Genomic DNA, 26,236 nt, shown 5'->3' with positions numbered 1-26,236 from the left:
TTACTTAAAATTGTTGATATTTTATGGAATGAATAAGAAATTAATCAAATGAAATCGAGGATGGCTTCTTTCAAATACAGTAAAACCTGCTTTAGTGACCACCTGTCTACAAAGACCACCTGTCTACAAAGGCCATATTTGTTTTTTCCTTTGAAAATGTTTTCTCATTGAATCATGTACTAAATGAACCTGTCTACAAAGGCCACTTGTGTTTCCCTTGGGTGGTCGGCTGTCGCTGTAGACAGGTTTGACTGTACATTGAAGGTTTTTTTCTTGACATAATGAACGATTGATTTCTTTTTCTCTGACGTGTCTTCTAGATGTAAATGAATGTGCGATGAATGATACCTGTGATCATACATGCGTTAACCTGCCCGGGAGCTTCAGGTGTCTTTGCGATGCTGGATTCCAAGCCTATGGCATAACGCATTGCGGAGGTAGGTATCCACGTCATGGTGTCCCTTAAGTTATTCCTGTAAGATTGTTCACCCTCTAAATCCATGGCCAACATCGATCAGATGAAATACACCCAATACGCCAGTTACACACGATATTGTGATTCTTTTACGCATTAAGCCAGTTGATTCATAACATTCAAAGGAAGTCCTGTCAAAGTATTCAGCGATCAATAAATATGATGATGGCTACACACTGTCACTACGGCTGTGTTTCACAAAACTTTTGTTATCAATAACCAGTTACATTAACGGTTATAAACTTCTAAATTCATGGCATTTGATTGGTTGAGAGCAAATGTGTCATAGAAATTTAGCATTTGTTTTTGAAAACAGGGCCTAGGAGTCGCACAAACATTCTATATATATTCCTTGCTTGATTAAGTTTCAATGTTTTCGGACACAAAGATGTGACTCTTTTGCGTCAAAGGGTTGTGTCAGTACCTATTGTTTGCGTCTCGATCTGAGATGGTGGAGACCGTTTGCAACCTCTGGGGTGGTGTTATTACCGTCTGTTTTAATACAGCCGAAACCACACGTTCTTTCTTCTGGACACAAGGGTGGATTAATAGTCTATAGCCACGATGACAGCCAATGTTAATCGTCACGCTCGGGCGTAGTTGAACTTGTTTTTATTATCATATTGCGTCATTTGAAAACAATATTTCTTACTATTATTTTCATTGACCTCTTCATGTAGACGTTGACGAATGCTCCATCAACAACGGTGGATGCCAACATGGCTGCCATAACACACAGGGGAGCTATGAATGCTACTGCAGAGAAGGTTTCAAGCTCCATCCAAACAAAAAGGATTGCATAGGTATCGCTTGCCCTCTCCTTTTCTTCTCCTGATCCTGTTTTGCCAAATTGTATGGGATACAGTCATTTATACCAGTTAATAAAGTGTTAGAGTAAAAGTAGAAGTGATACTAAACCGTAAATGTTATGTTGAGAAACAGTTCACCAAGAATTTATTTAGACTTGTATACTGTTTTTTTTTGTATAGCTCAAGTACAAAATTACGGAAAGAACTATTCCTATCCGATTTAGATCTTGAGATATCTAGGGTTAAGTAGAGAGGAATAATACGTTATGTAATGACTTAGAATTTTGTTGCGAGAGGTGACAAAGAGGGATAATGGGACTTGCAATTCTTAGAAAATTTCTTGGAAGATTTCGAATGAGCTATGGCCCCTTGTAAAATTAAAAGATACTCCTAGTCTGTATTTCGGTATGACCACTATCTGCCTGTGCCTTCCACTTCTGTTCCAATATCTGTTGGTGGTATTCCCGAAAGCGGACTAACTTTAGTCCACGGTTTAATCCTCGACTAAGTATGGAATGCCAAGTGTCCATATTAATATATTTTTGAATAATTTGATATGTCCCTAAATTACCATGATAACATAATTATTTCTTAGTTATATTGTTGTTCATTAATTATGTTATTACATTTTGTTTTAATTTAGTGACAGATTAAATTATTTAAAAACATATTCATATAGACACTTGGCATTCCATACTTAGTCGGAGGATAAACCATGAACTAAAGTTAGTCCACTTTCGAGAATACCACCCTATGACTTTTTGTATCTTAATCTGCCTTTATCATCGCTCAAGCAGCCATAAGATGTCTTCCGCTACGGACACCTGCCCGTGCCATCCTCCAGTGCGAAACGGAAGGTACGGACGAGGTGTGTTCTCTCCTATGCGAGTCCAACTCGCACTTCACGGCTTCGGGACAGGGAACCTTCAACTACCAGTGCGGCGAGAGTACGCATTTCGAATGGACGCATGGCGCCACTAACGATACACTTCCCAGCTGTTCTGGTAAGATAGGGGACTCCTTTCGGGGACTGGGCACACTTTAGCCCATTCTATCATCCTTAATAAAATCCTATCAATTATGGAAAGTTATATAGGAAGTTTATCAAGGGCCATTATGTAGATTCTGAGTCGAAGGCGCTGATGAAACTTTAAAATACTTTACTTTTAACGCATTCCATGATTCAGTGATTTGTTAAATGAAATTTTAAATATTGTTACTATCATTGGACAACTTCAATACGATTCCTGCCGAGGGTTACTTATTAAGAACTATTACTTAACGCAGTCTCTCTGAACCAAACTCTGCATGGAATTGTTCTGTAATTGTAATTTACATATTTGTGTTTTCTTCCGTTTCAGCTTCTGTCGATGTTCCAATGGTAAGTCGGAAGGCACGCTTATTCTTCTCCACCAGCCGTTGCGAACTTCAGAGGCGGGTCACACGCCAACTCTCCAAGACCATCAATCAGAAGTTATCAGGTACGGATGGGCTGTCCGAAGAGTCTAACACTGAGTCGACCTTTGACCCTGCTGACCCACCAGCTCCCTCATCGGCGGCATGGGAGAGCCGCGGCTTCAATTCTACATCCCTCGCCAGTGACGGTAAAAGACCGTTTCTGCACCGCAACCACTGCCAGCCAAAGCTCCACCTAAAACGCTTCCATCTTTTTTTCTTTACCTATGACATTCACAAATACATTGGCACCAGAAATAAATAGAATGCAACGCATCACTCATTCACGAAACATTTTGTAATGCGCACATCTTCACCAAACACACACACATTTACATTTGTGAATGAAACTTGGCTTGGCACATTATTGGTGATGCATTCATAGGTTAACCGCCAATTTTATTTGAAGCTTTTTCGCTGTTGAAAGACAATTCAATGAAATTCGCCACAACATCATGCTTCTTGAATTACTTTTTTTTAAGTGCACGTTGAAAGTTAAAGGCCTTGCACCATAGCTCCCACGATCAGATAAAGTTCTGACAAATCCTTTCTTCAGGGAACCTATGGTCACAGTTAAATAGGATTTAAAGCCCTTATTAATGCGCCCTTATTCCAAGAAGTACCATGACACCTCCCTCCCATGCCCCGGAAGTGGTGTGTCAACAGGGTCGGGTCGGGTCAAACGCCATACCGTGAGTTCCATGTTTATTGTTTTCCCTGTAACGTGAACGTTTGTGACCTGATTTCCCCCCGAATATTATTGTCCTATTTCTTGACACCTGGTTAAAGCACCGTCCCTATCCCTTCCCTTTCAAGAGAGGGCGCTTTTAAAGGTTTTTGCTAGGGAACATTGAGTGATTTATAGTAGCGTTTTGAACATGTGGCCGATCTAAAACCTGAACTCTCGTGATACCACAGTTATGGGAGTAAAGCTATTACATCAGTTATCAAACCAACAAAATGCAATCAAAGTATTAAATGGAATTAGATTTAAAAAAAATAATGGGGATATAAAAGAAAATATACTCCAAAAGCGCCCTTGTAATAGAATGTTGTTCTTTACAATCTCCTCTTTTCCCTCAATAAGTATGTGCATGTTGCTTTATAACACTCGCTGCAATGCACTAATACCGCTCTAACTTTCTCCACTCTTACATGTCAAAATTCAAATATCATCCCCGACCTGTAATGTCCTCTCTTGCATGAAAACAGAATGTGACAAGATTTTTCTATCAAATATTTGTTTGTCTTAGTTCCAAAAGGTATTCTTATGCTATGGTGATACGGCTTGCATCTATTTTTTTAAGAAGTTTATTTCAAGTACATTTCTATTGTTTCTATGAGAACTCTTTTTATTCATTACCATTAGGCATGTCTTGTTGTTTCCTACAAAGCATTGAAATTGGTGAGCATAGATGTTCTAAACTAAAATCTTGTATTTGAAAGTATGCTGTCGTAAATTTGCCTTCATCTGTTTTCTACACCAGTAATAGTAGTAGCTGCTTAGATATTCACTATAAAGTGTGTGCCTTTTAAAATTTCAAATAAGTATATTCCTCATGCACTTTCTCCTTCCGAATGCAACCGTACTGCATATTCTATTACTAACTAGCTATAAATATATATTTGTATTGTTTAATTCCAATTTGTAAAAACAAATCAGTCTCCCTAATCTCTGTTTTTCTGGAGAAGGGTATATTATGTTTCAATAATTCACATGTATACAAATTATATCAGCCATCGTTCTGTTTCTTTTTTTTCTACCACGTTATAGATGAATAGTGTTGTCACTGTTTGAGAATCATTCTTTAGTTAAGACTATTGGTATGAATGAAAAAGAAGCGTAGCACTGATTCTGATTCGGGGGAGGAGGGGGAGAGGGCCCTGGACTTTTCGGATATACATGAACATTGTACTGTGAGACAGAGCAAAGGGACTGATAAAAAAGATAAAACTGTTTTTGGAATATTGAACCTCGATAATTTCATGCATTACGAAACATATCCAGATTAAGAATAGTATTATTTGTTTGCACTAATTCAAATATATTCTGTAAGGGCTCCAGATATTGGGATGGGGCACGCACTTTAGGCATCGTTTGGCTTCCCCGCTGGAATGGTTTAAACGTGTATTAAATGCCCCAGTCACACACGAACAAGACAACAGACCAAGCAAAAACGAAAGGACAAAAATCGGTTGATTTGGAGTCGGTTTGTAATCGATCTGGCGTTGTGACTGAAATACGAATAACTTAATTTTCTTGACGGTATTGTTAGTTTAATATAACCTATGACCTTTGACCTCCTATAGCCGGAGGATGTCGACGAGATTGCGAGGTGAGTTTCCTCAATCTAAGCTGTGACCAACAACCCGTCGCCAGGAGAAAACGACAGGCGGGTCGGTTGTCGTCGTCGTCGTCTTCGATCACAGATGTTGCGGGAAGCGGATCATTGATCACGGCTTATGTCGAGATCGTCATTAAAGCCCGACTCAATGGAGTGACATGTAAGGATCATTTTCACTTTCATAAGGCTTATTTAGGAGTTCAGAAGGGATGGCGGAGAGAGGATGAGAGAATGTAGTGTTGGTTGGTGTGGGTGTGAGAAAGAGAAATGGCGAGGGATGAAGTGGTGGCATAAGTTTGGTTCCTAGGTGCAGAGATATAGAAGGAATAACATCAAACCTGGCGTCAAAGTTGATCTAAGTTAAAACATTGTAGTTGGGAGTAAAGCTCGTGAGAGTGAGAGAGAGAGAGAAACTTCATAGAAAAAAACAGTTATTATTCAGATATAATTTTAGTCCAGATACTTGGGGTCAAATTATGCCATACCCCCTTCATATTCGCCAGTTCAGCATTAATATATCAACCAGGTCACACTGACAAGATCGACACCAGACCGTCAACAAACCTGCCAACATTATTAACTACCGCTATTGGTGAAAACTCGGTCAGTTTGGAGTCGAGTTGGGAATCGTTTGGCGGTGTGACTGAGGTAGAAATCGGGACTACTGTTACTTTGATTAATATCACATTATTCGTGTGTATGATTGTGGAGCGCCAGGAGTGGCAATCCTGACAGACATGAGCGCTATACAAGAACCCACTCTTAAACAAATAATAAACGAAAGTGGAGGGCATTAGTAAGACTTCCCACACAAGGTACCTTTGGAACAGTCTAACAGGCTCGATGCGATAGCCGAGGGTGCTTGGACCGTTTCGAAGGCACGGAGTGTAGGTAATATTACTATTAAATGCCTGAACAAAATGATGTGTATTATTTGTTTTATAGGATGATGTTTTATAAGATGATGTGTTAATGACCGGTCATTAGTGAAATTACGTGTTGGGCAAAATGAATGCCTTTTCACGTCTACGCTCTCAACCAATCATTTGATTATGATTCGCTTCATCATCTTGTAATACTTACGAATTTTATTGTGACTCTTCCAGCTCGATGTGATCTGGAATGCGTGCGGAAGAAGTCGGAGCGGAAGATGAAACGGCTGATCACGAAGTTGCGGAAGGCCATCGAGAGAGACCACTTCGTCGTCCAGATCGACGGCAACGAGTACGAGATGAGCCGGAACCTCAACGTGACTGACGTCTCCGAAGCAAGCTGTCCACTCGGCCATGTCATGATAGATGCTGGACGATGCGGTAAGTGAGTGGAAGAAACAGGGCAGCGTCTCACGAAACCGTCATAAGTACAAGTTCACCGAAATCCCATTGAAATGCTTGCATTAAGTTTAACACGCGTTTCAATCGGATGTCGGTAAACTTGTACTTATGACGGTTTCGTGAGACGCAGCCCCAAAGATACTTTCACAAAGAACGTTCGTTTTTAATCTTGTGCAAAAGGAATTCAAAATTTAAACTCTAAAATCCGTCGCACACTATACGGTATGACCGCGATTCGATTTTGGAAGAATTTGCAATCGCATTTGAAAATGAACTTCACATCAAGTAAGCGAACTAAAAATAATAAAAGCGACTTTCTAAGGTATTTGCAAGCCTCATACCTGAACCAGACATTCCCCTCTTTATACAAAGTATAAAGTCACAATTATTTACCCCACAATCTTTACTACTATGGTCATATGGTTACAGGGCCTTAAGGGAGAACGGCATTAAATGCGGATAAGGCTTCCCTGGGTAACGAAGACATGTTATTAGTATTAGTATTGTTATTATTATTAATAATATTATTATACTGTTTTCATACAGTGGCGTGCAGCATGGGTACCTACTACCATGCTAGCAGTGGGGGCTGCCTCCCCTGTGAAGCGGGCTCTTACCAGGATGAAGAGGGGCAGTTAGAATGCCGAAGGTGCCCACAACAGGATCAACAGTATGACGTGACTGGGGCACGTCATATAACAGAATGCGGAGGTAAGATGAATCGTAGTATGCTGTAAAATTGTCTACCATTCGCCTTTCCCTTTTAACGCCTCCATCTATTTTCATCGTATATATATCACCGTCTTTATATGATCCGTTAGTATCAATTCGCATTTCACTTCTTAAGTAAGACATTAATGATGTATGTTTAGTATGTTTGAATGAAAATGGAGAAAAAAAATTGAAATTGTGGAAATCTTCTGTCCATACATCCGAAAATCTGAAATCGAAAAATCTTTCAATCTTTAAACCCTCCGTTCTTCCGATCCTGAAAACTTGAAATCTTCAAGCCTTCAAACTTTCCAATCTCCCAATCTTCACAATGTTAAACCTTTAAATCTACACACCTGAACTCTTCAAATCTTTTTTTTTTATCTTCGAATCCGCACATCTTCACATCTTAGGACAATGTCGTCCCGGTGAATACTCTGTAGATGGTTTTCAACCATGTGATTCCTGTCCGGTCGGGTCCTACCAGCCCGAGTCTGGCCGCACACACTGTCTACCATGCAAAGGTGGCTTGCTCACTAGATCACATGGTTCGACTTCATTCGCAGACTGCCTAGCGAAAGGTAAGAAAATTAACCATGAAGGTCATATCAGCTCGAGTTTGCCAAATAACCCGCTATTTTAACTATCCCTATCGCAACTTATCCATCTAATTTGTGTCTTCATCAGCCTACAGTTGATATAAATATATCCCGAGATATCTCGGTCTTGTTTCCTAAATATCCCGCTATTTGGGAAATAGTAGGCTAATTTGCGCCCGTCCGAGCTAGTTTGTGATGAGCGTATATCGGTCTGGTGAAGACGCAGTTTCGAGCTTCGGGATAATATCCCGAGTCTGAAAAGAGTCTGAAAATAGAGGGTTATTTGGCAAACTCGAGCAGATGAAGACAAACATGGGGTAAACCGCCAAAAAAGAAGAAAACCCCACCGCTGTTCTTTTAACTTGTTAATAAATGGAAAATGCGTCCTGCACGTATTTGCTGAACTCTATATGTAGTAACATACATAAATGTGACGAGTAACACACTTTACTCATGGCAGACAAAATTTCAGAGATTTTGGACTCTTATTCCTTACCTATTTTTCTTTGTGCGTCTCTGAATAGAAGTTCAAGGTAGAAAGCGCAATATAAATGCCTTAATATGATTATTATCATTATTATCATTATTGCTTAAAGATATCAAATAAAGATGTGACTACCCTCTACGTGTCAAGAAAATCACTCCAAACCATATTTATTTTCCGCAGAACATTGTGGACCCGGCACGTATTATAACGTCACCACCCACTCCTGCGAGAGATGCCCAAGGGGCTGGTATCAGCCACACCCTGCTATGAACTACTGCATCCGTTGTCCTGGCAACACCACCACAGATGAAAATGGAGTAGCAGACGGAGATCAATGCAAAGGTACGTTCGGGACTCCAGTCACACCTGACGAAATCGATCCCCATCCTCTGGAACTCTCTCCCCCAGAGCCATCTATACACAGAGTTTGGCCAACTCCGGTTCACTGCGTCACAACGTGGCGTATATTCTCTTGTTTTGTGCTTGCCCAACAAAGCAGAAGTCGCAATATTGTGTCCAACTCGAACCGGGTTGGTCAAACTCTCCCAATCAATGACACTGCTCTCCCCCTCCATGTCCCGCCATCTGTACTGCAACCAACCTGACATACCTTCAAGTCTGCACCCGAAACCTACTTATCTAAGAATTTACTTAGTTATATTGATTCGCTGTATATAGTTTGATATTGTAAGTCTTTTCATTTTGATGTACTTTAAATGAGTAAGACGTTTGAACTATTATTTGTAGCAATTGTATGCTAAACATAATGTAGTTTTCTATTCATTCTTAACAAATGTTCTTGCTTCTTAAGTAAAACAATGCAATATACTGTAATTTGTACCATAATCACTTTTTGTAATTAACTGCTTTGCCGTTAAGTTTCTCTTTTCTTTACTAGTATAATGATTTTTTACAGCAGAACAATAAACTTTCTTTATAAAGTATCATATTTTTGAAGCGCATAGAGACTTTCCAGTGTCAAGCCCTTTAAAAATAAATTATTATTATTATTATACCCGCCCGCCAGCAGAAAAAACTATTTTATCGCAAATGGCCTAGAACCCAAAGATATCTTGCACTCAAACTCCGACATTTAAACGCAGCCCGAGGTAAATGCATAAGAGACATACACAAATATGGTATTCTCACAAATAATAAAGCAGAAAGTATATCACAAATGTGTGATTGTATTTACTATCACAACGACCGCAAAGGTATGCACTCTATCATTCGTCATGTGACCTCACTTTCGGCCAATCATGTTGCAAGATTCATAGAATGTGGGATATGATGTTTACTAATTTTTGACCGCATCGTGGTGAACTATCGAAACGTAGGACCACTTCGAAGATGAAATTCATCCCTGTCTTTTCCTTTATCCAGACACAACATGCAGAGCTCAGATCGGTCAGTACGTAGGGTACATCGAAACGCCGAACTTTCCCGGTGATTATCCCGCTAATGTGGACTGCACATGGCATATCAAACCACCCAGAGGTCGGAAGGTCATCTTTGTAGTTTCAGAGATCTTTCTGCGCAAGGAGGATCAATGTGGGGACATCGTGGTCATTAGAAAAACAGGTAAAAGTTTTGAAATGTGTGTGCCATTGTCTTATGAATCTACGGAAGCTTATAGTTTCCTACGAGATGACGAGATGATTTGAGACAAGAAAATGAATTAAAAGACGAGAATACTTGCTGAGTTTGAACATTCCGCCATTTCGTGTTCTTCGTCCTAAACAAGACGACTTGTGAGTTTTAATAATCCATCCCATCCTCTTGTCCCCACAAAATTGATGTTCCGAGTTCCAAGAGCTCGTCTTCTCGTCTTCTTGTCTCAAACAAGTCGACCCGCAGAGGTAGAAAAATACGTCACCTCGTCTTCTCTTCTGAAATAAGTGCCAAACAACCTGTTTTTTAAACTATTCTTTTCGTCTACTTGTCCTAAATCATCTCGTCGTCTCATCGGCATTTTTAAGCTTTCGTGTGAATCAATCATGCCCTTTGAATGCGAGGTCTTAATCGATGCGCAATGCGAGAGTGACATTGGACTAAAAGGGGATTGTAAAATGAAAATGGCTACTGTCTTTTTAATTGTTAGTCCGTCGGATTTATATTTTAAGTCCGAGATATTTTTAAAACTTTAAGACATGGCTATCATAACTCTTCAAACTTATAATCCCCAAAAAAGAAATACTTCAAATTTAAGTCTACTGGAATTAATTTTTAAGTCGAGTAAGATTTAATTTTGGCTGCGCGCATGCTCCAAACGATCTGATTGGCGAGAAGTTTTACCGCAACATAGCTAAACAAGCATTACCCAATGTATTAGTACCAATGCCTATAAACTCATCTTCTTTTTTTTACAGCGTCGCCGTACTCCACAACGTCTTTTGAAACATGTGAGAACGTGACGCGGCCCATAGCGTTCCTTGCACAGTCAAAGAGAGTGTGGATACGGTTCACAACAGATGCTGCACATGCAGCTAAAGGCTTTAGAATACACTACTCAATGTATGATGGTAAGTTATATACCAAGACGTTGTGACCCGAATTCACAAAGAAGGTTTGTCGACAAACCTAGCTTTATGTGCGTCATATGACGCGTTTCGATGCGTTTCAGACCAAGGTTCAGACAAGGTTCAGACAAACCCTGGTCTGAAACGCATCAAAACGCGTCATATGACGCACATAATCCTAGGTTTGGCGACAAATCTCCTTTGTGAATTCCGACAGGTTATGTATCCGGACAGTTGAATTAAAACAGTAATGTTAGGAAGTTTGCCGCCAAAATTTCATAAATACCTCCAGACTTCTGATTGAAAATATTGTACAAGACAAAGGGCGCGTTCATGCTTGATTTTGACGGCCAGAATCAGGCATCTGTTACGCGTTTAGTTTAAAACACGATTGCGTTCATGCTCACTTTTGTAGAATCACCGAAAAACGGCGATCACGATCGCCGATCGTAAACTCACAAAAAGATGCGTTTACAATTTGTAAACGCGTTTAAATGGGGTCAACGCACTGACCTCTAGTGGGTCTACTAGCATGCACAGTGAAGGTTTGCGAATCCAGCTGGAAGACCAATTAAGGCCACACACGGAGAATTGCCTGGGGGAGCCAGAGAAGTAAGCATGAACAGTACATCGTGGAACTGCGATCACGATGAGCGTTTACGATGAGCGTTTCAGATCGCTCATTCTGCCTTCAAAATTTAAGCATGAACGCAGCCAAATATGTATAATGCTTAGTACTAATTCGTGCATCCTTTCTACACGCACAACTCCCTGTTATTAGTATTAATAACTATCATTGTCCTTTTGTTTTAGAAACATATGAAGATCTAATGAAAGACATTGTAGGTGATGGAAGACTATACGAATCCGAGTACCATCAAGAAATTCTGAAGGTTTGTATCATTGTGATATGACTATCTTTGTAATTTGTATGTGACTAATTTTTCCATTTTGTTATTGCATTTGGTGAAAGATAGTATTTAATTTGAGCAATACGTCTAGCTTATGATTACAATGGCCTTCATGCCAAATAATAATGTTTAAACTTGGAGAATAAAAAAACTCTAAGCCTAACTAAAAACAACAAATCTTTATGTTGCTTTGAAGGGTACATGTTCTGATAACCTAATGACCCAATATTTAACAGAAAACGTGAATTTACAATATTATGTAGGTGATTCTTTTGGAACGGAATTAAACGTTAGGTTCGATTTTGTCTCTTTTAAAGTCCTTGAACGTGAAATCACCTGATTCATTAAAAACACTTTTCATAAATTTTAGATATGAGAAATTTTACTATAAAAATGTTGAATAGTACATTTTTAGGCGTTGTGCACATTCATCTTTTTCTTGAGTCACTACACAAGCCCGGGTCAGGACGCAGGATCAGGGCCCCGTTGCACAAAATTTACCATTGATGGTAACTTTGCCATCAATAGTAACTACCATGGAAACCTTGGTTTGGATTGGCTGTTCAGTCCTGTTACCATTGTAGTTGCCATTGATGGCAAAGTGACCATCAATGGTAAGATTTATGCAACTGGCCATGGCCTTGAAACACTCTAGGTATGTGAGGGTACGTGGTTGTGGGAGGAGAGGTCTTTCAACGTCTGTTCCTCCTCCCCGCAGTCGCACATCTGCCCTAAGCTTTCCTATGCTCATTGGTCACAAGTCATTACAGTTTACATCTCAATCAAAATTATTTTACTCTTTCATTTTTGTTTTGCTTTGTAGAATAAAGAGGTCCTAGCAGCGTTACTAGAAATTATAGCACATCCTGAGATATACGACAATTACAGACTAGAAGAATCGAGGTCCATCCTACCGCGTTCCTTCATCAAACTCCTACGGAACAAGGTGGCCCGGTTCCTTTACCCCGAAGAAATGTATCCTAACGGCTACAAGGATCCTCTAGTTACTGCTAGCACATGGGATTAACTTGTCACCCCTCTGTTCCTGTCCTGCCATCCCTTGTACTTCACGAGTAGCTTCGTTGTACCCATTCGTAGAACCAAGACGCCCGTTACAGAATCGACCACTTTTATCCATGCCTGCAATCGCTTCAACACCGTTTCTGTCACAATGCAATAGCATGAACAGAACTCAACTTATCTTTAAAAAAACGTTAGCTAGGTTTCTCCCCTATCTAGTACCCCTTCTTTGAACAAATCCCTTTTCTCTTCTTACGTTTTTGGATGAAGATCTGTTACTTTTAGCAGCTCCAATTCATTTTCTACCTTATTGTCCCTGTCGGGCTAACAATCATGTCCCTGCACAATATACAGTTGTATAATTCTCTCGCCAAATACTGGAACTCACTAGATGTATCTCTTTCTGTTATAATAATAAACTTTGCTTTTATAGCGAATATCACCAGTAAACACAATCGCAACTACCTTCGAAAAATCAACTCAAAGGCAATTTCAATACCCAATTGTATATCTCGTAGGAATCATGTTCGGTTTACGTAATCTGACATTTTAATGTTTGCACGTTTTAAAGACCGTCAATACTAATGGGCCAGAAGGAATTAGACCACACAGCGAGGTCACTGACAGGTGGCTATCTCATTAACTCAGCTCTCAACTAACATAAGAAAAAGAGGATCATGGGGACCAACAGGCACCGATTTGGGAGGTTTGCTATATAGAGGGAGCAAGTAGCTACAACTAGGACAGTGGGGCTATAAAGGGTGATGAGAGTGGCTATTGTAATTGCCTTAAGTTGATTTTCCAATATATTTGTGATCGTGTTATATAAGATATCGCCTCTTTTACCCTTGGAAACCCAGATCTACCCTCTTTTGTTACCCAGAATACCCATTTCTAAACCACTCCCTTGTGTCCACTTTTATGATCGAGGGCACGTCTAAATGACATGTAATGTGTTACTCGTCTGTATATCTGCATGTTGAACAAGTATGACGGTTTCGTCACTAAATTATTGATTTTCCGTGACAATATCGTCCGTGTATCATCATATTTATTCATGTTATGGAGGGAATGACGTGTGTTTTGTTTTCCATAAAAAGTTATTAAGTCCTAGTCATTTACGAGACATGAGAGTGAAAATCGAAAAGCAGAGGTAGTACATAAAAAGACTTTATTATGTGTGAAACTATCGCAGATGAAGATTACTTGACCGACTTAATGTCAAATATTGAGAACGTATTTTTCTTTATGTGCCAATGATAGTTATTCAGTACCTTCAAATTATATTTAAGTCATGCACTAATATGTACTAGTTATATTGTTCGTACTTCTCTCGAAGTTGCATTGAAGAGAGGGGAATTGTATTTTAAAGAGAAAAGATATATAATTATCCTGTACATTTTCATTGTTAATGTTTATTTTTCATGTGTTTTGGTGGTTTAGTGTTTTCCGCCTGCGCTGAGCCTAAGGCTTGTATTGTTAATGTATGATGTATTGGGCTGTGTTCAAACTCATCTACCGTAACCTTTCCATGCCTTCAGACTGGTATCCGACCCCTTACGCTTAGAAGTGTGTGTGTCACACGCATATGGGTTGGGAGATAGATTTGTCACCAGTCTGCCATGCTAAGTCAGGTACTGTAGACGCTTGTGAACACGGCTGAAGTGGTACTGCAAGTGTAGGCCTAACATTTTGTATTGAATTCCGTGTTGCGACTTGACGTAACGTTAGTGACATTCAAATATTGATAAAATGTGAATTCAAATGTGAATGCGGCATGTAGCCTGATTTACATTATGCCAGTTTTGCATGAACATGCCCCGTAAAATGATGTTCAATATAAAATATCCTAGTATCGTATTTCAGAATGTGATGGTTTATCAACAGTAAACTTTATATGATGCTTAATATTGCTTTGGAACTATACTGAATATTGATTGCTGCTATTCAGTGATAATGTCGTGGACTTAAGAATCATAACTGACAGAAATTGTATAATGACATACACAATGTATTTCATTGAATAAATGTATGCTAGCAATTGCCATTTAGGTATTGAGCTCACTTACAATTTTGTGAAATACACCCGATGATTCAAGGTTCGTTCAGATTCGACGCGGTAATCCGCGGCACAGGGAAATAACCGCTTTTTGTGTGTGTGCTGTTCATGGCAATTAATGACAACTGCATAATGAAGTTCCTGCGCGTATTCATGGAGCTTTGCGTTAAAGGATACAGAAATGTGATGGTGTTTACGTCATCATAAAAAACCGCAGCGGCTTTACCGCGTCATACCTGAAAGGAACCAACCGGTAAATATTATAGTGCCATGTCGTTTAGTAGTAGGTAAATGTAACAATCCTTCTAAATAGCTACTGTGTCTTGAAGAAGTAAGCTTTTCACCGTCAATGATCAATGGCAAAGTGTATTCAAGATTGATAATAATATGTGAATGGCCTTTATTGTTACTAATATTTCATAATTTTATCATATGTTCAGTCTATACTCTTGTTGCAAAAACGTCTCATGTCTGTACAAGAAACGTAAAGCATTGTGTGATTGCGACTGTACAGAAACAAAAAGAGTTGAGTTTGCACCAAGTACAATATGTAATGATCTAAATAAGATGATGTTGTAGTATTATAGCTTGTGCAAAATATATGATAGGTGGGCTATTCTGTAGTGTCATAAATATATATCTATAGTTATGCTCTGCACGAATATATTGGTATATGCTATGCAATCTCTCGTCTCCCACCGTCATGCTTTTGTCAATGAGATACCAAAAACAAATGAAAATTGCATATTGACTGAATATAAAAACTGATTATTGTTTCTTTGCTTATTATAATGAGTGCGATTCTGGCTCTAAAAATTCCCAGATTAAAGCACATGAACTTATATCAAACATGAATATGGTAGATGTAATGGGGAGATATTTGTCAGATTTTAACATGTCAAGATCATGCGCCAAATTCTGTTGAAATGAAGTTATGAACACATAATAATGCTATCTTTTTTTTGTCTTCTTCAGAGCTCAAATTTCTAGTCTTTGCCATTTAGTGTTTCATCAAAGTGGCATGAAAATAAATAATTACTTCTTTCCGGCTTTGAACGACCATTTGTATGGGACGAAAATTGTGGAGACTAATATCAATTCTGTTTATTTCTTTGTTTTTTATGATTATTATTATTATTATTGTCATGATTTTTATTATTATTATTATTATTATTATTATTATTATTATTATTAATATTATTTTTATTATTATTATTGATAATAACGTCATTATTGCTTTTCTTCTCAATATTAGTAAACAATTGTATTTATTATTATTGTCATTATTATTTATTCATTTTTTTTATTAGTAGTATTATCATTATAATATTTTACTATTATTGTTAATAAACCATGCACTCTTCATAATCAAACACTAAATCTTTCGGTAAAATATACTATTGCAATCACTCAACTACCAATGTGGTGCAAGAAGTGGTAATTCTTAGGAATATCATTTGAGTTTTAGAGCCAGAAGGGCGTTAACTCTGTGTTAAAGCTAATAAGTTAACACCCTCCTCGCTCCAGACAGGATTATGACGAAAAAATTAAATCTGTCACCTAAACTTGTTTTCATTTAATAGATATGTAATGCAAGGTATAAGCATAATGATAACTCGTAGCTAAAAATTGATTTTATTTTGTTTGTTTGCCATATGAATGTAAATAATTGTTGATGCGCTAACGTAATCTACGACAAATTAAAACAAGGGCCAAAGAATGAACTATAAACCATTTTCTCGACTCTTTTTATGGGGCTTCGCCTTTATTATAATAAAAATATAATTTATTATTAAGAAATATTATAGTATCACACAAAAAAAGTTTTTATATCAATCGCAAATTAGTTGTGGGCAATCGCAATTGTTTATAAGACAAGGCCCAAGTGTTCACGGTTATTTTGACAGAAAGGATATGTCCATGGATTTGACCACGGTGGCTGAATATCCCAGTTTATGATTACGAAATAAAATAGAAACATGTCCCGCTGGATCATTTTGAGTGTGGGTGGAGTGTTGTATAATGGACCCATATATGCTCGGAGGAAACACGTTTTCCATCAAGCAAAAACATAAAACGTTCAAAGGTTTAAACTTTTGCCTGCAAATAAGCTTAGAAAAAGTGAGAAAAGGTGAGATTGATGTGTAAAAAGTAAATGGGATACAGTGGTTTATGTGAATACATAGGACAAATCATATATCTACAGTGAAGATTTATGACACGATATGTTTTTTTAAGACAGAAAATAATGCTATCACAAGGATTATGGTGAATTTAGGACGGATCGGTAGAGACATCGGTAAATGGAACTAACATAATAACAAAATACTAACAAAATCAATTTTAAAGTCATGATTATATTGAGTTAATATTGAAAATATGGCATGCATATAAAACAAATACCACATTATGAATTTGCGACCATATCCACCAAAACTTCTAAACGAGTAAAACAAACTATAACAAATTCGACGCCTTCGCTTTATATAAAGTTCTGGATGGCAAAGGATGTTAAAAGAAGATCTGTATGAAACTTGATGCATATGTCCAAATCAGTGGCGTACGCAGGATTTTTTTCAAGGGGGGGAGGGGGTTAACATTTTGAAATCGGGCCGAAAATTTCGCAACGACTCAGCCAGCCGCTAAATAAGAGGGTGGGGGGGGGGGGGGGGGGGGGGGTAAGAGGACATTTTCTTTTCTTTTTTGGTCCCTAAAATTTCGCAACGACTCAGCCAGCCGCAGGAGGGGTGGGGGGGGGGGGTAAGAGGACACTTTAGGTCAGCCATGGGAATAATTTTTTTATTTCTTTATTTTTTTTTAAATTAAACAAAAAAAAAAACTCAAAGGGGGGGGGGGGGGGGGGGTAGAAGGGTTTTCCTCAAAAATACACACATTTAAATACCAAGGGGGAGGGGGGGGGGGGTTAACCCCCCCCCCCTCCTCCCTCCCCCCTGCGTACGCGCCTGGTCCGAATAATGAAATTAAACATGTACCAAAGGTGAAACTTTCATGGTATTGGATGAATTCTCGAGTATATATTATTTCAAAATAATTACATCTTTTTCTAGTACAAAGCACATGGGTAGTTATGATATGACGTCCGTTGTACTGTATCTCGTAGAAATATTCCCATCACCAGCTCATTTATGAAGCTGCACTCGGAAGAACTTCATACCCTGTGTGCTTCGCGGAAGAGCTTTGGGGTAAGTACAAAAGGCTTTCACATCGTATTAGCGTTTACGCAAACTAGGAAAGACCAGCCAAATCATTTACCTTTCAAAGAAATTCTAAAAGAGGTCATCACGGGCTTGCGATCTCTTCAACGGTTTCCAAGGTGTCATTCTCTGCAATCTCCTCAATTTTGTCCGCAACTGTTTTCTTAGATTTCTTCAGAGACCATTTCAGCTTCCTAATTTCGTTTGGATTTGTGAACTTTTGGGTCCAAGACGTTTTCTTCCGCGTTTTGTCTCCATCAGAAGCCTCATCCGAACCGGTTCGTTCTATGACATCACTTTCAAGCTTCTTCCTCAGTTTTTCCTGCGCTGTGAGTTGTTCCTCGGGACGTACCTCTGGCAGGCACATGATAGCCCGCGCAACTTCAACATTTCCCGATGCGCAGGCAGCGGCGAGCGGTGTCTGCCCCGCCTGGTTGAGTGACATCTTGGCTCCCGACTCTACAAGCGTGTCGATGATCTGAGGAAGCGGTCCGTTCTTAAGGACATACATCCGTTGCTTCAACGCTAGCCTATGCAGTGCGGAGTTCCCATCCATGTCCTCTAACCTCGGATCGGCCGTGTTGTTTAACAACAGGCGTACAACGTACAGCGAATAGCGCTCACACGCCACCATTAAGGGTGTGACGCCCTCTTTGTTGACCGGGGCGTTGACGTTCGCGCCCTTCTTCACCAAGAACCGCATCGCTGTGAAATCACCGCGGTAGCAGGCCACGGATAGAGGTGAACAGTGGTTGATGTTGGCGCCCCGCTCGAGCAGGTGGGTAGCCATCTCAAAGTTCTCTTGTCGGATGGCGGCACAAAGAGCGGTGATCTCATGTTTCTTTCCTTCCACAGAGATATTACCAATCTGATTAACGTCAACCTGAAATCAGTGAATGTTATCAATAGAAACATTTTTAGATACTGGGGTAGAATAAACGAAAACCTTATTGACTAATAACCAAAAGTAAACAAGCGAAATGAATGGAAGATGAGGGAGGATGAGGGATGATGACCAAGGGCGTATATATATTTGATAGGGCGGGAGAGGGGGGTGGTCGAGGTCCGGATAACCATCTTCTTTTGGCACGTCCGTGATTTAGGGCGAATTACAGTTCCCTTTCCCTTTAATGTTCGATTTTGTTTCTCTCTCTCTTTGGGGATGTCAGACTGAGGACTTTGACCCCCTTCTGACACTATTTATTTATTTTTGCCCTAGAAAATGGGAAAATCGCACCCCCCCCCCCCCGAGCACCAGAGGAGGGGGCCCGTCTCCAAAGAAAGATGAAATTTACGTGGATTTATCTGGGTTTTTTCCCAGGGGAAAAGGCCTGAAGACCCGGAGGTCCGGGCCCCCTGGATCCGCCACTGGTTCTAGGACACCTACCTCCTGACCAACCACCCTCCGGATAACCACCCCTAGCTAGATAACCACCCTCTACGACAAGTACCCCCCCTAGGGCAACTAACCCCTAGGATGATTACTCCCCCCCCCCCCCCCAGCTTACTACCAGGTAGAACAACCTTCCCCTCGGACAACTACCCCCGGACAACTACCTCTAGGACAACCACCCTCTAGAACAATTCCCCCGGACAACTAACCCCGGACAAGTACCCCCACAAAACTACCCCCTAGGATAACCATCCTGATACGATTTATTTGTAATAAATTTACCTTGTACTCGTCCAGGAGTTCATCTATAACATCGCTGTGCCCATGCCAAGCACCGGCGATGAGAGGGGTGAAACGAACCTGACAAAAAGAGAGACAGAAAGAACAACATGGATTAAAATATTGTATCATATCTTCGTAGCAATGGCAATACTGATTATGATGTCATAAAAATAGTAGTAGTAGAAGTAGTAGTAGTAGTAACAGTATTATTCTTATTATTATTATTATTAGTAGTAGTAGTAGTAGTAGTAGTTGTAGTAGTAGTAGTAGTAGTAGTAGTAGTAGTAGTAGTAGTCGTCGTCGTAGTAATAGTAGTATTAGTAGAAGTAGTAGTAGTAGTAGTAGTAGTAGTAGTTGTTGTAGTAGTAGTAGTAGTAGTAGTAGTAGTAGTAGTAGTAGTAACAATAACAATGATGATAATAATAATAAGACAATATTTTTTTCTACGGATAAACAAGAGGTATTCTAAAATAATATTGGGTAAAAATAAAGAGTGATCAGTTAATATGAAAATGCACACATTATAGAGAAGGAAATTTATAAGTTGATACGAAAATTATTAAACGTATTAAAACGTATTATCATATGCATTCAATAAACAATGAGTATTTAAACACCTTTGAGCAAAGAAGAGGAAATAATTGTTGACATTCGATATGTGTTATTGAGGGATTTCCGCTGGACATAAATACCAACGTGACAGGATATAAGGTTTTAAGAAGCTCTATTTCCTCCTTCGGAAATCACTTTACGTAGAAACCAATCCAAAAGAGAGCTTTAATGCGAGATAAATTCCATAATTACAAAATATGGTTTCGTATGAGTTCCCTAACAATGCTAGTCTGGAAGAACAGACTCTAATTTGACACTTTATCACAATTCCTAGAACAGTCAGTAGAACCTATAGATCTATCAGTTCCTGGCTGCGTCGATGGTCAAACTATGAGCAACTCAAGTAAAGAGCCTACTGTAGTCTCATAATGCAGACCTTGTTACACACAACGAATGGCATATAATTTTGCCCTTGAATCTATAACGAAGCCGCGCGAAGGGCAAAGGTCTAATAGACTCATATATAATAGGTTCATATGGAGCTCCTTGTTACCTGTTAAAAAAGGCAATATTTTTGTTTAGTACTGATTGACACGTAAATAATGTCGACATATATTTATTTTTTTCTATTCTTTCTTCCCTATCCCTTTCTCTCTCTCTGTTAATCTTTATTTTCCCCTCGCTTGATTTCTCTTTCATTTCTCCACATGCCCCTTATTATAAATATTTATACTTTTTAGCCGCAGGTCCTTTATTTTACCAGCGTGTTTTTTTGTTCTACACCGTATCCATACTCAATTTAATATCGGATTATCTCTACATTTTGTGTAATTGCTTATTGAGGAAGTTAACTTAATTGAAGTAAACAGTCGCCTGCATATTGTATATACAATATTTATATAAGTTTATATCTTCTCAGAACTTTAGTGATCTATTTTTAGAGTCAGAGAGTTTGATAAATACAGTTCTGACAAGATATGAACTCTATACCTATCAAGAACAAACAATATTTGACAATCATTTCATGGAAGAGGTTTATTATTATGACACAGGATGGAACGTCATCACGCTGTGGTATTTCCATGTCAAAGGATTTACGACGTACCACTTTGGTTATGTGCCAGTAGACAACGAACTGAAGTCTAATCGCCTTCCTTTTTTATACCACATCTATCAATGATTAACCATTCTTATGTAACCGCTATATCCACATACTATGCACACAATCACAAGGATATACACACTTTTGCTCATACCGCAGTCACTCTGCCAAACCGATTCCGAACCGACGTCGAAAATGATTACTTATAGTACTCGGAAATTCGAAAACCAACTCTGACTGTTTTCAGATGACTTTTTTCTCATCGAATGTACTTTGACATTATTTCAGATTTTCCTTGCCTACTGTAAGTAAATGGACGCTAGAACCGATAAACGCTCTCTCTCTCTCTCTCTCTCTCGCCATCTCTCTCGCTCCCATCCCCCTCTGTTTCTCAAATAAACAAGAAACAAAATCAAGTTCGAAGAGTCACCTCCCTTTCAAATAAAAAAAATATATATCTCAGTCATTTGTACACAGGTTCATATGGTGAGTATTGCTCACGTATAGCTCCATCTCTGATTGTTCTATTTGATATTATTGTCCGTGTTGTCAAAACACAAACTTTTAGTTAGGATTCAGGAATAAAGGAACCACTGAGTCACAAACGTTCAAGAGTCAACGCGCGGCCACCGAACAATAGTTGAACTCATGGCATATCTTGGCTACCTCAAAACACTCGTAATCTTTGCATACCCATCGCTCATAATTTCTTACAACAAATACTTGAACAAAAGTCAGTGAGGTTCATACACAATAACAGTTTTATGACTCTATATGTCTTTCTCCCTTTCACAGATATATGCATTATTTTATAGTCAAAAGAAGTTCATAAATAAGGGGTCAATGTGTCCTGTAATGGGGCAGATCGAAATGGCCCATTTTCTTTTTGTTTACGTTGTCGAACACTAATTGTGCGCAGACTCAACAGTTCATAAAAGTTGGTCAGCTAATGATAATAGAGTCGATGCCCTATCCTGAAACTGATACCTACGTTTGATTTCTTAATAATTATTTTGATAAATGGGCTATAATAAAACATTATAATGAAAAAGAAGTTCACTTATATTAGATATAGGCTTATATAAAGACATGCCACAATATTTCGGCATCTCCTTGTAACTCCGAATGCATTGTTGTATATTGACACTATTGCCTTATTAGCATGCAGAGACCAAATTGTTTATACACATAAGGTTAAGTCTATAGAGTACCGAAGTGTTGACGTCGTATTCACTCGTCGTCGAGGTTTCTGGCTCCAAACGACATAGTCTGCGCATGAGGTGCACCGAGAAATCATTCAAGCAACGGACCGGAGCAGGTGCAATTGCAATTGTGTGATTTACACACCATCATTAAGTAGAAAGTTTTTTGGAACCAGTAACAACGTGGCCAGTATGACGTCACATTTCGGTGCTCTTACCTTCACTCTGATACTTATAGAGAAAACAGATTGTTCACACTACTCGTCTACACCAATTTACTCATAACCGAGTGATTTTGTTTGTCCTGTTTATCCCGTTCTAGTGATTTAAGGGGAAATTAGGATCAGGCCTAGATGGCAAATGAAGCATGGCTATTTGATTAGGATTATTTCCGTTTCATGAAAACAACTAAATAACCCATCGTTTTTGTATTCCGGACCAAAATATGTTGCTATTGGCTTGTGAAAAATGAAAAGTGCTGATGGTAGTAAGATTAAAGCAAATCATGGTGAGCAGTTGTAATATTATTAATTTAATTATATTAAAGACATGGTCACTGTTGTTGATATTCGCTACATTATAGATATGTTTTCAGATTCTTCAGGGATTGTTTTCACATTACAATGCCATGAAAATGTACCCATTAATCATATATCAGTATAATGTAAGGCTTCAGCTAATAATCATAGCCATTGTGTCTGTTTTCAGGATAAGATGTTGATCACCGTGTACTATATGTAAAACAAAGAAAATAATACCAGCAAACACGTCGACCACATTTTCCTGAAATATAAGGACGAGACTGCCATTGTGGTTCTCGTGGCAGGACCTTCCTGTCGGCTGTCGGAAAGTGTGGTTCTACAAGAATAATGGGGGGGGGGGGGGCTATGGGGTTCTTGATTAAGTGACTTCATGCGCCTCGCTGAAACTCACTCAGAATACTGATTTTTAGGGGTTGGGGGCTGGACGCCCCAAAGCGCACTCTAGAATTGCTATTGTCTGTTTATCTCCTAAGCCAGTTGCCCCCAAGTTAACATTTGGTTACTGGATCCGGGTACTTATGCTAAACAAGTTAGCTGACAAGTCTACTACTGCTCCTACTACTTCTACTACTACTACTACTACTACTACTACTAGTACTACTACTACTACTACTACTACTACTACTACTACTACTACTACTACTACTACTTCTACTACTACTACTAGTACTACTACACGTTAATTAGGTGGGGACAGTTTTACTAGAAATAGCTGAAACAATATTACTAGATTTTAAAAAAATCACAATGTTTTGGAATGTATAATACTTACATTCCCAAGGACATCATTATATCTTTCCTGTGACACATCATTCAAAGCCTCAGTGACCTCCTCGGGTTGTCGTCCTTTGAACAACCCTTTAAACTTCTCCGATTCACCCGACTCCGCCGCGATCAAAACCTTCCTCGCTAACGCGTTGTATTGTGACGTCAGTTTATCCATACTGAGGCCTCCTCCTCCTCGTCGTCTTGTATCGTTCGATCAAAATATCCTTCAGAAAATTGTTCACAAATTTGTCCAGTTATGATCTCTGTCCAGAAAAACTCTGTAAATAATTGACACAACATTATTATTTAGTATCAAAGTTGAAAAGGCAAAAGTAAAAGAAGAAACAGAAGAAGAAGACAAAAAAAGAAGAGGGAGAAATCACGATAGAAACTTTCCTCCGCAGCACATTGCATTGTGACGTCAGTTAATCCATATACAGACCTTCTTCTTTCCTCTTTCAAAATTTGTCCTTCACCATTCGTCCAGTGTTGCTCCTTTTAACCACTCAAACAGAATGTGAACAATATATTCAGGTTGGAGAAAAGGTTGAAAAGGTAATAAAAGATAACAAGGGGAGACACACCAATAAAAGCAAAGCATAAAACCGAAGTGAAAAAAGAACGAAGAAACAAACACAAATACAAACTGAAGTTTGACCCTCCTATTAAAATGACAAGAACAAAAATGTATTGGCTTCACTTATTGGCATCGTATACGTACAACGGTGTCGGGTTCTTCAGAAAAAAATTGGCACGGTTTTACACCCTACTGTCCAAGTCACAACAGAAGACCTTGAAAGTCACAAGTGTACGTTAACTCTAGTTAAAATCAGTAGGAATATAGAGTCGATTTAAATTATATCTAACTTTAGCGAAATCGATGATAAATTCGTTTGGTAGCGAAGCCGGATTCTCTCTCCATTACGAATTAAATCCACGAAGAACAGCTAGTAGTACCTTTCTGCATTGCGAGACTGGAAAGGAGACGCTGGTCATGAAAATGCGCAACATTAAATACCTTCACATCCTGTATGATAATATCAACATGCATATTGCTACGGGGAATACCACGTAAGGATTACGAAACTTATAAAGCGATATGACACAAAGGCGAATGGAATATGCGTCAGTCACTTGACTGGCATGCTGCTTGATCAACGTATACAGCACAAAGGTGAACATTTTTACAGGATATAAATAGGTAATATAATACACACTCTATAGTCAGTGCCAAGAGGAGGAAGGGGAAGTGTTTTTGATTAAAAATATAGGAGAGGCGGTGTATATATATATATATATATATAGTTCCTTTATCACGAGTGTGAGGCTTATCACTGAACTAAATTACACTGAGAGTCAAAGAAATAAGGCTATAACAAATATTAATGAACGTATTATTACGGTCATGAAATAAATGGCATTGTTATATGTTTATGAATATAGTAAATGATTTATTAATTTTTTTTTAACACATCAAGTATATTATAATTATTTCCTTCCACGGCTTTGCTACATGATTTCTTACGCCTCTCCCTCCCTCTCCCTTAATGTAAATATTTCTTGCAAAAATGAAATTAAAAAAACATGTTTGGTTAATTATTGGCTATTCCTCTCTACAAGGAAACTCTTTCTGTTACAAGTAAAACTGATGTATAATCCGATTCCACAGTAGTATACAAGGCGCGATTAAACATGGTCCATGGATTAATCATACTAATCTGTACTCGCCTCAAAAACCCTGCACAAGGTGACGGATACGTTCAACAGATCAGTTTGTTACCCCAAATTATTCTCTTTGCTTTCCTAACATCATGTATGCGGCAGCGGTGGGCTTATTAATCTGAGACCAAGTTCCTTCCTCTTCCTGCTATGTTGAATCCATGAATTTTCACTCCAAAATATTCTTGAAACTCTGCATCCGTATATGTTATACAGAACTATCCTGTTTATATCATGTACCGTGGTGTACTGATTAATCTCAACAAAATTTGACTAGCGACGGTGTTATTCTGATCATGTATCAATTATGAAAGCTCGTGTGCTCATGAATCGAAGCGAAACTGAAGTAACTTGGCCCAATCTCAAAATAATTATTGCCAAGTGACTGAACAATGTCCATGTATCAAAGGTTAGGAGTTTAGTATCGTTATATTTGCTAAACACAAACTTGATTGATAAGCTGTGTTGGATATAGGAGATTGTAATCATGATTATGCGCATGCGCAGGGGAGTCTTTAAAGGTCTATGAATATTCGAGTCTGTTTTGAAGGGACATTCACACTCCAAAGTAAAGCGTTTGGAGTGGATGTGAGTATCACAGAAAAAAAAGTAATATCAGCTGATGTATATGAACTCCGTATTATCTATACTGGTCTGCCAATTTACGATTGGAATACATGACATATTAATATGAAGAGGTTTTTGGAAGCATCTATCGCTTTTCTCCGTCTTCGGTA

The 26,236-nt window shown here is 38.8% G+C and overlaps 2 protein-coding genes across 10 annotated transcripts in view; one reads left to right on the top strand and one right to left on the bottom strand.

The window, feature by feature from the left end:
- The window catches only part of LOC577317 (signal peptide, CUB and EGF-like domain-containing protein 1), a 49,635-nt gene extending 33,180 nt beyond the window's left edge, over positions 1-16,455 (top strand). For 5 of the 8 annotated variants that reach the window (XM_030989412.1, XM_030989410.1, XM_030989415.1 and 2 more), the window contains 13 exons: positions 321-437; positions 1,156-1,278; positions 2,079-2,288; positions 2,646-2,888; positions 5,050-5,244; positions 6,191-6,397; positions 6,965-7,129; positions 7,543-7,710; positions 8,396-8,557; positions 9,599-9,796; positions 10,585-10,737; positions 11,548-11,627; positions 12,469-16,455. In XM_030989412.1, coding sequence (XP_030845272.1) covers positions 321-437; positions 1,156-1,278; positions 2,079-2,288; positions 2,646-2,888; positions 5,050-5,244; positions 6,191-6,397; positions 6,965-7,129; positions 7,543-7,710; positions 8,396-8,557; positions 9,599-9,796; positions 10,585-10,737; positions 11,548-11,627; positions 12,469-12,672 — 2,225 coding nt within the window. In that variant the 3' untranslated portion in view covers positions 12,673-16,455. Of the gene's footprint in view, positions 1-320; positions 438-1,155; positions 1,279-2,078; positions 2,289-2,645; positions 2,889-4,108; positions 4,145-5,049; positions 5,245-6,190; positions 6,398-6,964; positions 7,130-7,542; positions 7,711-8,395; positions 8,558-9,598; positions 9,797-10,584; positions 10,738-11,547; positions 11,628-12,468 lie in introns of all 8 variants that reach the window. The other 3 variants (XM_030989416.1, XM_030989411.1, XM_030989417.1) reach the window with 3 other exon arrangements.
- A 1,220-nt stretch (positions 16,456-17,675) lies between these two features.
- Positions 17,676-24,968, bottom strand: LOC100889834 (protein fem-1 homolog CG6966). 2 transcript variants are annotated; one of them, XM_030989408.1, is made up of 4 exons: positions 24,502-24,968; positions 23,785-24,058; positions 19,615-19,692; positions 17,676-18,822 (listed from the first exon to the last, which is right to left on the bottom strand). In XM_030989408.1, the coding sequence occupies exons 2-4, from the start codon at positions 23,953-23,955 to the stop codon at positions 18,025-18,027; spliced, it is 1,047 nt and encodes a 348-aa protein (XP_030845268.1). In that variant the 5' UTR covers positions 23,956-24,058; positions 24,502-24,968; the 3' UTR covers positions 17,676-18,024. The 2 variants fall into 2 exon arrangements, with proteins under 2 accessions (XP_030845268.1, XP_030845269.1); XM_030989409.1 differs by having other exon boundaries at positions 24,738-24,968.
- Between the last annotated feature and the right edge of the window lie 1,268 nt (positions 24,969-26,236).

This window comes from Strongylocentrotus purpuratus, unplaced genomic scaffold (genome assembly GCF_000002235.5).
Source record: "Strongylocentrotus purpuratus isolate Spur 01 unplaced genomic scaffold, Spur_5.0 spur5_scaffold_18, whole genome shotgun sequence".
Lineage (NCBI taxonomy): Eukaryota > Metazoa > Echinodermata > Echinoidea > Camarodonta > Strongylocentrotidae > Strongylocentrotus > Strongylocentrotus purpuratus.
The sequence above is the reverse complement of the archived record's forward strand: the minus strand, read 5'-3'. Positions and strand labels throughout refer to the sequence as shown.